Source organism: Sorex fumeus, unplaced genomic scaffold (genome assembly GCF_029834395.1).
Source record: "Sorex fumeus unplaced genomic scaffold, SorFum_2.1 ptg000043l, whole genome shotgun sequence".
NCBI classification, from domain to species: Eukaryota; Metazoa; Chordata; class Mammalia; order Eulipotyphla; family Soricidae; genus Sorex; species Sorex fumeus.
In genome coordinates, this window is record NW_026606100.1 from 46,944,969 (window position 1) to 46,956,878 (window position 11,910).

At 40.0% G+C, this 11,910-nt stretch overlaps 1 protein-coding gene across 1 annotated transcript in view; it reads right to left on the reverse strand.

The window, feature by feature from the left end:
- RAB11FIP2 (RAB11 family interacting protein 2) overlaps nucleotides 1-11,692 on the reverse strand; it is a 43,166-nt gene extending 31,474 nt beyond the window's left edge. Inside the window, exons 1-3 of the mRNA XM_056120527.1 lie at nucleotides 11,297-11,692; nucleotides 4,771-5,213; nucleotides 3,566-4,034 (exon numbers count right to left, since the gene is read on the reverse strand). Of these exons, the coding sequence (XP_055976502.1) occupies nucleotides 3,566-4,034; nucleotides 4,771-5,213; nucleotides 11,297-11,649 (1,265 nt within the window). The 5' untranslated portion in view covers nucleotides 11,650-11,692. The remainder of the gene's footprint in view (nucleotides 1-3,565; nucleotides 4,035-4,770; nucleotides 5,214-11,296) is intronic.
- Between the last annotated feature and the right edge of the window lie 218 nt (nucleotides 11,693-11,910).

Consider the following 11,910-nt stretch of genomic DNA (forward strand, 5'->3'; position numbering starts at 1 on the left):
GGCAATTATTTACTGCTGATGAGGCAAAAATTACAAATTGTGATGTTAACCCCACCACACGTGAACTGATAATGATGGCAAACTACCTGTGATTTAAAATCAAATTGCAATTTTAAAACACAAACCGCTCAATATCAATAAATAGCTGGATAAAACATTTTCCTGACAACTACAAGAATTCTACCTCTCCTTGGAGGCAGAGTGAAGTGTGAAGTAGGAGTTCTGCAGCATGCCAAGGCTTGTAATGTCCAGACAACTCAGGACTGGCACCAATGGGGACAAGAACTGTGCACACATCACAGCCAGGTCAGTTTCCTCTGGGGACAGAGCTGAACCCTACCGACTACGGAATGGACTGCTCTGAGGCTGGGAGAGGACTGAGAAGAAGAAGAGAACACTGTCAGGCCAGGCACCTAAGGACAGCCCACATGGGGTCCTAATACACCCTGCCAGGACAGGCACCTGAAGGCAGCCCACGTGGGGTCCTAATGCACATTCCCAGGCCAGGCACCTAAGGACAGCCCACATGGGTCCTAATGCACGTGCCAGGACAGGCACCTGAAGAGAGCCCACATGGGGTCCTGATGCACATTCCCAGGCCAGGCACCTGCGGGCAGCCTATCTGGGATCCTCTCTCTCTCCTGCTTCATAACCTTGGCTGCCACATGTCATATGGCCGCATTCTAAGAGAACATGGTGCCTGGATGACTGTGAAGGAAAGAACTCATTGCTTCGCCCCAAGCCTGTGGTGAATTATACAGTAACCACAATGAGCAGTGCGTGGGACCAGGTCACTGACCTCTGAGGTGCTTTATTACAGTCGATGCCCTACCCAACTCGTGCACTTTAATCATGATTAATTTTCTGCCTCCACAAAAGAAACACTCGTTTACCACAATGCACGTCTTCATTCCATCAGAAAGATCTTCATCACCCATATGGGGCTGGGAAGCAGGACCAGAAGCAAGTTGAGAGCAGGGCCATAGGAAACTGGTCTGCTATCCTGCGGTGGCTTATTCAGAACATGTTTTTCTACCACATACTACCTACCAAACCTCAGGCTGGGAATTACAAATGTCTGTCCTTACTGTTAGCATCTGGAGGGAAAATCTTAAAATTTTTAAAGACGTTTTATTTTAATATTATTAATATTAATATTCTATTTTTAATATATTCTGCGTTGTATTATATATTGTAGCACTGTAGCACTGTCCTCGCGTTATTCATCGATTTGCTCAAGTGGGCCCAGTAACGTCTCCATTGTGAGACTTGTTGTTACTGTGCTTGGCATATCGAATATGCCACGGGTAGCTTGCCAGGCTTTGCCGTGCAGGCGAGATACTCTGGGTAGCTTGCTGGGTTCTCCGAGAGGAGCGGAGGAATCAAACTTGGGTCGGCCGCGTGCAAGGCAAATACCCTACCCACTGTGCTATCACTCCAGCCCATATATTGTATTATATATAGTAATTATATATAAAGGGCTGGAACGATAGCACAGCAGTAGGGCGTTTGCCTTCCACGCAGCAGGCCGATCCAGGTTCGATTCATCCGTCCCTCTTGGAGGGCCCAGCAAGCTACCGAGAGCATCTCGCCCGCACGGCAAAACCTGGTACACTACCCGTGAGGTATTCGATATGCCAAAAACAGTAACAAGTCTCGCAATGGAGACGTTACTGGGCCCGCTCGAGTATATATAATATATTGATATTTAATATTAATATTAAAAGGCACCATAATACACACACTGTATATGTGTGTGTATTTTATATATACTGAAATAGCTCTCATCTGATAGAAGTAGCAAGCATTAATATTTACATCATCGAAATCTGCCAAAACACTCCCTCACTAACCATGGCAGCCCATACATGGCATAAGTAGCCTGAGTATATGACAAAAAAAGATTCGAGGACACTTGTTTTCCCAAATGCTACCAGAATTTTGAAATATCATTTTCCTATCATTTCTCGCCTTTGACTGTAAAGTGTTATGTCACCCAATCTCTGTTACCTCAGATGTTTTTAGCAATTTTCAAAAAAAGATCAGCGAAGAGAGGGAAAAATACGTATTTTTCTACTTATCTCTGCAATTTTTAGAAGATCATTTTCTTATTTTTTTTTTATGGTCCATACCTTGCAGCGCTTAGGGGTCCCTCACTGCTATGCTTGTGAGATCATTTGCAGTACTAGGAGTCAAACCAGGGTTGGCTCAATGTAAGGTAAGCACTTTATACCAGTAAGTACCTCTGGCCTGTAATTTAGCACTTAAAGCAAGATAAAAAGTACGCTAAGCAAAAAACCAAAATAACATACTTGAAAACAGCAGATAAAACTACGGACTCTTTAATAAAATATTAATATCTTATGATAAAATGTTATTTCTTTGGCATATAATCTATAAAGAAAACGGAACACTCCCTAAATACACAGCAAGTATCTACTGATCTTTAAAAAACAAAACAAAAAAAACCAAAACACTGGTCTTTGTAAGTTTTAAAAGCCAGCATTAAAGAGACATCAGCGATTCAGAGAGAGGACAAACAGAACCAACAATCTGCTTACAGTGGGGCGAAATAGTTTTGTGTAATGTGTGTGACACATGCAAAAATATGGAGCAATCCAGGGATTTCCCATTTGAGTCCTGGGTCGGTTTATGTACACTACCATCACCTAGTTACTCAAGCAGGCATTACTTTCCTTGTTTAAACATGGCCACAAAATTACTAGCCAGGATCTACACTCAAGACTATATACTCTCGATTACTATTGTATTCCTCTGCAACGGCTTAAAAGTCAATGAACTCATCTCATTTTACGCTTGCAATTTCCTTAGTAAGCTATCCTACCTTTAATATCTGCAAGGTCCGTGGTCTTATTTAAACACAGATATTCCAACTTGTACTACAATTTTAAAAGGTACCATAATACGAATAGCTTTTTAAAAATCTTTATCATGACAAAAATATTTTTATGACTATAAATCGTCAATCAGATACTACTTAATCTAGTTTTAGTACCCACAAAGGCCACTGGATTTCAATACACACACATACGTATTTCTAAGTAGCTATTTAGTAAGGACAGATGCCGCCTATAAAAAAGCAATTCATACTTAACTTGCATATGCCAGTATTTCTGAAATATTATGGGCCGCCATTGGTGCACTAATCCATTCCAGATAGCCCATGAATGAATCCCTGGAAAATAATAACTAGAAAAACAAAGTATATCCTAATTTTCTGGTTTGAATTAACACTCCCTAGTAATTCACTATCACCAAGTCTCCAAAAAGTATGCCCTTTTCTCTGCTGAATTTCTGACTGACTGACCTAAGTAGAAATAAACTCGAGTGGAGATTAACAATCTTTAATCCTTCTAAAATAAATTCCAAAGATGCATGCAATGTTGCCAGGCTCCATAATTAATTACAAAAAAAATAAGATAAGAACTTTCTGTCAAGTACCATAAAAGGAATTTAAAATATTATTAAGCATTTAAAGGGCTATTCGATACTTTCAAGTACAAGATTTTCCAAATTAGCACAACTGCCCCCATGGAAAGCTTACCTTGAAGATGGCATGATATTTGAAGCCCTGAATTTTGCTGTAAACGGATTAGTTGACTCATAATCAAAATAGTCCTGACGGTTTTCACTAAATGTATTAGGTGATTTCAAGTCACAGGGGCTATCAGAGCCCCCATTGTTAAGCTTATCAGATCTTCTGCTATCTTTTTTCCCAGTCACTCGTTCAAAGAGGCTAACTTTCTCCCTTTTTTCCCTCTTATTTTCTTTTCTTACTTCAACTGCTTTTGAAAATAAATTCACGCTGCTGTCCCATGATTCACTGCTCTCTTCAAATGGATTTTTCTTCCTTGGCAGTGTTGCAAATTTTTGGGGTAATGAAGCAGTCACATTTGTAAATGGGTCATTTTGTCTTCCAAGAGACAGTCCACCTTCATCCACGCTCCTGTCAGGCTGGCTGGTTTTAGAAGTATCAAAGCTTAATGTTCTTCTGTGTGGAGATTTGAGACTTCCTGCAAACAATTTTGTAGTCAGTACATAATCAGTGACACATTACATCACACAACTTGACACATTCTGTGTGCGGACGGCTGCTTTTAGAAAGACAGCAATTAGCTATTTAAAGACATTAACCTTTAGAATAATCAAGGAAAACAATCAAAAATGCTCAGGTATAGCATACTGAAGTATGGAGGCGAAGAGCAATTAGCATACTGCGAGGCAATTAGTAATTTATTCAGTTTATAAGAAACACTTGCATACATTAGAATGTCAAAACTAAAGGTTCTGGCTTGGCATGACAATGCTATAAGTTCCCAAAGACTTCTCCTCCTTCGCTAACATGGAATTTATTTCTCCAGAACAGAAGACAGTTTTCTCTAGAAACTTTCTGATAAAATGGAAGATGAGTTTTTCATTTTTCTGAGACAGGAGAAAGAGCAGTAAAAAAGGAGTTGGGCCATAAAAAAAAAATTCATTGTTGTTTTCATCTAACGATATAAACACAATACTGAATATGTTTCTGCCTTCAATGAACTCCACACTTTCAAGCACAGGCAGTGACCAAATAAAAGATGCCACCAAGAAATAGCAATTTTTACTTGCTAATTTGAAAACTGAAACGTAAAGACCACTCCTTAAATTTATTGCAGCATGCAATAAAAACTCCTTAAATTTACTGCAGCATGCCACTTCCATCTTACTGATTCAGACCACTCAGAACGTAGCTGGAAAGAAAACATCACTTACCACCTTCCGGAACTGCTCCAAAGGCATCCAACTGCTGTGTGACGAGAAGCCTCTGGCCAATGGCGCCGGACTTGAGCTTCTCAGAAGACACATGGGTCCCAGTTAAGTCAGACATTGAATGAGCCGAAGAGAGTCGCTGAGGACCCAAAAGGAAAGGCTTTTTTGGTTTGGATTTCATCTGCATTTCACTACTGGAAAATTCAGTATTGGCATCAGGCATATGAGAACTTGGAATGATCGCAGAAGATGTATCGGAAAAGGTCCCATCATTCTTTCTACCTTTCATTTTATCTTTTAATTTTGCAAAAGGAGATCTTGTTTTGTCCTTCATTGATAAGTCAAACATGCTCGCTGTCATATTGTTCCTCATAAATTGAATATTGACCTTTATCTCACCCCTGTTTTTGGCTCTTTTTCCTTGTTTGGATTCTAATCTAAACCACCTTAAAGAGAAGGGAAAAACATGGGTTTGGATATGGAACAAAGAGAAGAAATGGAGCATTGTTATAAACAAACAGCTATTTAGGTAAAGCCACTCTGTACGTCCAAGCAATTCAGGATTGGATCCGAGACTGCCAATCAGGTTCCTGCCATTCACCGTCCCATGCAAAAAGCAGATCAGGGCCTCTGCTGTGACACAGGTGGGAGGGCAGGGCGGGGCTGCAGTCGGACTGCAAGGTGTGGACAGGTAACCTGCACCTCCATGACCAGAAACCCTATCGCCAAACACCCTCACTACTGTGTTTCCATCTGCGATTAGTAGAAAATGGTCTAAGAACAGTTTCTTTCATCATCATAAAGACACCGAGGAGACTCTCAAAGAATTCACCAACATACACTATTTTTAAAACCAGGAACTGATAACAACCTTTTTTTGGTCTTTGGTTTTTGGTTTGGGCCACACATGGCTGCACCCAGGGATCACTCCTGGCTCTGCACTCGGGGACCACTCCTGGTGGGGCCTGGAGACCAGATGGGATCCCCAGAATCAAATCCTGGTTGACCACAGGCAAGCCAAGTGCCCTACCTGCTTTACTATTGCCCCAGCCCAATGACTCCAGCCCAACGACCCTACTTTAAATAGCATAATATTTAATTCCCACCCCAAACTATTTTGGTAAAATGAAGTGTTAATATTGCAGATGATCATAGTTTAATAGTTATGAAAACTGCTTAGGAACCAAAGCCTTTTACTAAGTAAAATATGCAAAATAAGTAAGATGTTAAGTGGCATGCCGCAATAAATTTAAGGAGTTTTTGAAGGAAAAACTTAAGCTCTTTCTGCTACAAATCTGTTTTGTTTACTACTGCTGCTGTGGCAATAATGAACACAAACTATTTAATTGGAATTAATCTTATGTTTTTAGTCATTTTAATGTATCACACTTCCCATTTTAAATAGATGTACTTGAAACGCCAGGCTTATTTTAGTTTGCTTACAGTCACTTTTTCTTTCATGAGAAAGTCTCTACTTTTTTGGTGTTACAAAGTGGACATTCTATAGGGCAAAAACCAAAAGCTGCAATCACAATCACATCCAGAAGAGTTTCCAGTGTTTCAACAGCACCTAACAATGAAGCCTAAATACTCAGTCCTGAAGATGAGTTATTATTTGAGTAAAGCTCTAATCAATCAAGTGTAACAAATTTCCAGCTACAAAGAAACTCTGATCTAATTTTAAGTTAGTCCTTTCTCTCATCATTGCCAGTCAGAGAGGCCAGAGCAGCTTACATTTTTACTAAGTGTCATGTGGAAGGTAGGTCATGGGTCCTTCACGGCAGGAGGGGAAAATGGCAAAATAAGTACACCAGTTACATCTTAGCAGCAAATACACAGAAAAATGCTGTCTGGATATTTGTATGCCGTCAATCAAATCTAAAATCTAGTGGCATCAAAACAAAAAAACTGAAGACACACTAAGATATTTTATAACAGAAAGCACTAAACTGAGACTCTAACTGAGAAGATCCCTTACAGGGGCAGATGACAGAAACTGAAGATGCAGGGAATAGAAATAGGAAGTGACAGCAATGAACTCTGCCGGAGAGTTTATTAAATTTATTGGGAGTCAATACTAAGAATACAGTTCATAGTCAAATTTTGGCAACTGTGATGTCAGACTGAACATCCCGAAAGCCTGGGAATGAAAGGTCAGGTACCTAATTATTAACTCAGTTTTGGAAAATGGCCATTTTCGTGATGGGGAGGAAGACTTCCCAGGAATGGCACCTCAGAAATACTCTGTAACACTTCAAGTTGCACAGAGGTAGGCAAATGCACTTTGTAAGAAACTATACCAGAACCTAAACAAAAACCAACAACAATAACAACAACAACAAAAAAACACCACAAGCTTGTGGAACACCCATGCGCATGACAAATCAAAGGAAATCTCTGAAAATCTTAAACCAATAATCCAATAAATGGAAAGAGAGTCATCAAAATTTATTGAATCTTCAAACTAAAACCAAACACATCATCTACGCTAACGTTCTTATTTTATATGAATGTGAGGAAATTGAGGAACAGCGCATAACTAACTTCCCGATGTCAGATTAAAGCCAATAAGGGAAAAAAACATCCAAAGCTGATGAGTAACACCTGCACAGGAACGATGCTTTCATATTGGTGAAGCACATGTGCTAATAAGGTTAAGCCCAGTGCCAGCCAAGTATTCCAGGCTGTTCATCGGGCAACACCAACGCAGAAGGTAACGCCAGTTTTCCATTGCTAGAGTGCAGGCCCCTTGAAGGCAGGGGGGCGAAAGCATTTATACTTCTAGAGTTATACTCTTAAAATAACTGAGCCACAACTCACTCTCTCTTTCTGTGTGTGTGTGTGGGGGGGGGGGGGGGGTGGGTGTGTATGTGTGTGTGTGTGGTGCTGCTTTGATTTGGAAGAGGTGAAGACACGAGCTCAAAAGAATAAAGCAAGTCAGTGTTGGAGTGCAATCGGTAAATACTGCTTTTATCTATTTTACTCTCCCCCCCCCCCCAAAGTAAAATCCTGAAGGTCTTTAGCAAATATACTGGTGTAAAATACAGAGACAGGACAAGTAGCTTTTGCTGCTTTATTTGAAAGTGATATAATCAGGAAGTCTTAATGAGACCTTCAAGAATCACTCCAGAAATAGTCTTGTTTTCTCAGACTTCAGAAAGATAAAAATGAAGACACAGCATTGGTGGCTTAATGGATGAATGCTGTGTGTTCGGTTCTTGTTTTTTTCCCGCCTCTGGTAGTGCTGGATTTTAACTATCGACGGCCTCTGCTTGATTTTAGTGGGCACGGGTCCATGCTCCAAAACCACCACACATGTGGGAACTATTCCCAAGCAATTGGTGCTGTGTGGTCAGAAATGGGACAAGATTGGCATTGAGGGTGCCAGAGGGCAGGACGCAGGTGCATGACAGCAACGCACACAGAAGTCTTAAAAATGGCCTACGTTTGAGTCACTCCTTAACTCCGCGGACTTGGAGGGTTATTACATTTCATGAACATTAAACACACACACACACACACACAATCAACATCACTTATATAGTAAAAAAAAAAAATTCAATAGATATTACCTAACAGCATGAACAATTTTACCATTCTATTATTAAACATTGTATTATTTCCTTAAATCTCGTGCCAAAAGCAACCCAGACAGCCATTAAAGTGGGAGATACAGAAGTCGCCTTCCCAACCCCACTCTAGAGTGTTCTGGCTCAGGTCCTTCCCTGGGGGCCCCTTCTTTAAAAAAAAGGGGGGGGAGGATTTGATTTCAAGGTAAAAGTGAAATATTCATTTTAGTCGGCACACTTCTTTGCCCACCAGGACCCCGGTGGAAGACAGGCTATAAATAGTTGTCTTCGGTGTCAAAAGTAAGAAGTGTCACTCCCCACACTTTCATGGACCTTCAAAATCAGCTGGAAGCCTTCATCACTTTTACTGGCTTTCCGAAAAGCACTTGGGAATAAGCTTACGAGGCCCAGCAACGTGCAGAATATTAATACCTTTCTCGCAATATACCCGTGGCTAGAGTGTGTCTCTTCCAGTGCCACATGTACAGCTGTGCTGGAAAAGGAAGCTATTAAATATATTAAAAAACTAGAAATATTACCAATAAAGCTATCTCATCAAATATATGGTCCCCATTTATCCACAAAGAAAGAAAAGGTTGAGGATTTAATAAAATAAAAAAAAAATAGCTTTGACTGTAATAATGCCACAAGTCCTGTGGAACACGTAAGCATCTACCCAAAATCATTTTACTCGATTCTGTATGGAGAATTCCAATAGGGAAAACAAAAATATTAAAAGTCAAATGCATTGCAATTATGATGTTGCTGAAGATACAGAATGCAAGAAAAAAAAACATTTTAAGCTTATTTTGTCCCGGCTGGAGTCAACAGTTGGAACTATTTTCACTTGGAGAGGTTCTATTGCAGAGGCCTATGTGTGATACAGGACACATTAAAACTAACTATAGTAGCACGGAATCTGATGCTATAATAAACTGAAAAGTTTACATTTTAAAAAACTTTAAAAATTATATCCAAAACTGGTCATTTAAAACAAATTTTTTGGTAATTATCCATTTTTCACATTTTAAAGCAAAATTTTAATTTTAACTTAAGAACCGAGCGGAAACCAAACATCACTCTTGGAACATTTCATTTAATCTGAGATATAGTCACCTTATACTTAAAAAACTTTCTCTCCTTTTCCTCAAAATATTTTCATTTCCTCAACTAGCTTAAGTATTTACTGATTTTCCTCTGGCAGCCTTTGTTTCTCATCGAATTTTTCACCCTACATGATATTAAACCTTCAGTAAAGACCTGATTTTAAAAAGTAATGTAAATTTGTATCTCACCGTGATTCAATTAAAAAAAATAATAATACTTTGTAACCTTTTAGGCATGGTTTTGGTATTAAATAAAACATAACGACTCATCTTTAAACACAACAAATGGCCAGTTTACCTAAAGAATTTATACAGATTCAATTTAATTCCTATAAAAGATCCAATGTCATTCAAGGACAATGAACAAATGAAATTAAAGTTCTATGAAAGTACTTTTTAAAAATAAAAAGTAACCATAAACTCCAATAAAGAGAAGTTTGCAGAAAGAGATACACAGAAAAGAGTAAGATGGTTGTTTTAAAAGAGATAAAATGAATATGAATGTCAAGAAAGTCGTCATTATTTAAAAAGTTTCTCAAAGGGCAAATAAATTTCAGGTATGACTTAAAAAAATAAATTAAACAAACCAAAGTCATCATTTTTGAAAACTGAAGTACTCTTATTAATTCACCTATATTTTTCTTATAAATTCCATCACTATTAAAGTTCCCTCAGCCTAGAGAAACTGGAAAGTTTTAAAAGGGATATCTCTGAGAGTATTTCTCAACATAAGACATAATATTCTAGCATTAATCTACATTACAACTTTGCAAGTAGAAGACATGTATCCTCTGCTTGAAAGTTCTACTAGTAAGGACATGTTTTAATTGAAGGTGTCGAGAAATCATTTGATCACAATTTAATCAGTGTCCATTCTGGCAGCATTTAATAAGGTCAAAACACACAGGCTACTTCTGAAGTAATATACCAGTTTCGATATTATTGTAGACTCAAGGGAAAAAGTCAGTGTGGACAAAGTGAATAATGTTTGCTGTACTCTTACCATTACCCAACCCACTCTTTTTCATTCTTTGAATTGCATTAGACTCTATCAAGATGTACTGACCTAAAAAAAAAAAAAAGGTTGAGCTAAAATACAGGCCAACCAACTATAATTCGGTAAAATGAACTAAGTTCTAGTTTGGTTTTTCATCCTTTAACAGCTTCTGTGGAACACGTAAGCATCTACCCAAAGTCATTTTACTCAATTCTGTACGAAGAATTTCAATAGGGAAAAGAAAAATATTAAAAGTCAAATGCATTGCAATTATGATGTTGCTGAAGATACAGAATGCAACAAAAAAACATTTTAAGCTTATTTTTGTCCCGGCTGGCGTCAAGAGTGGGGGTTACTTTCACTTGGAGAGATTCTAAGTGCCCCATACAGATGTTGATATACACAGGTAGATACATACATGTGTGTATCTACCAAATGTCTCCTAAAACTACAATGTTTCAAGATCCTAACTACCTGCACCAACTTTAGCTGGTCAACGAAGTAATCGCCTGGATGGCCTCCTCTAGTTAGTGAAACTTGTACAACAAATCCAGCGCAAACTATCCAATCATTTAACGTGCTTAATTCCAACAGGCGTGAAAACAGATCGCTGATCCATTTTTTAAAACGTTTCTTCGCGAGGGTTATTATTTTGTTTAAACTTCGGATCCATGCAAACAAACATGGTGCTTCAAACTGGGTATATCTTTCCATGCAAAAACCAATGGCCCGGTTCGACAGATTATTTCCAAGCCCAGGAAAAATAAAGAATAAAGAAAAAAAACAAATAAAAACCAGAAATAAGATGTCAAACTGTCCGTGAAGCCCCCCACCCCAAATTAAAATAAATGACTTACTCTGTTTTCCTTCTTTCTTTGTCCTCAAAGATGTCATTGAGATTGATTGCCACCTGCCCTAAAAACTTATCCAGGCCCACCAGGGACCTGTGCATCACTATGAGGAAGAGGATATATTTCTCGGGGTTCCCCTGCATGAGCAAGCCGGGGAGCTCGAAAGAGGCCTCTTCCTTCCAGACTGGCTGCAGGGTTTTCTCCGCCACCGAGGTGGAGTACTTCTCCTTGCCCAGCTGAATGATCGTGTATGTGTCATTGGTGCCACTTTTGCCTTTGGGCCGCAGGTCTTTGGCTTGGAGCACTGTCACCTGCACGTGGGTGGGGAACCACTTTTGGGCTTGTTCCGACAGCATCATCCTGCCCCTCGTCGCGGCCCCGGAGCCGGGCAGTTGCAGCCGGTGGAGGGGGGGAGTCAGAGGGGTCGGGGAGGTGGGGGGGAGGGGGGAGCCTGATGCCTCAATCACAGCATCCTCGGGGGGTGCCGGGCCGGGCCGGGTGTCCCAAGCTGCCGCTCAACTTCTCCCGGGCCGCTGTCAGGCCGCCGCGGGGCGGGGAGGGGGTCCCCGTTCCTCTCGAGGGGCGCCGGGGCCCGACCCCCACCCGGTCAGCCGCGCCTA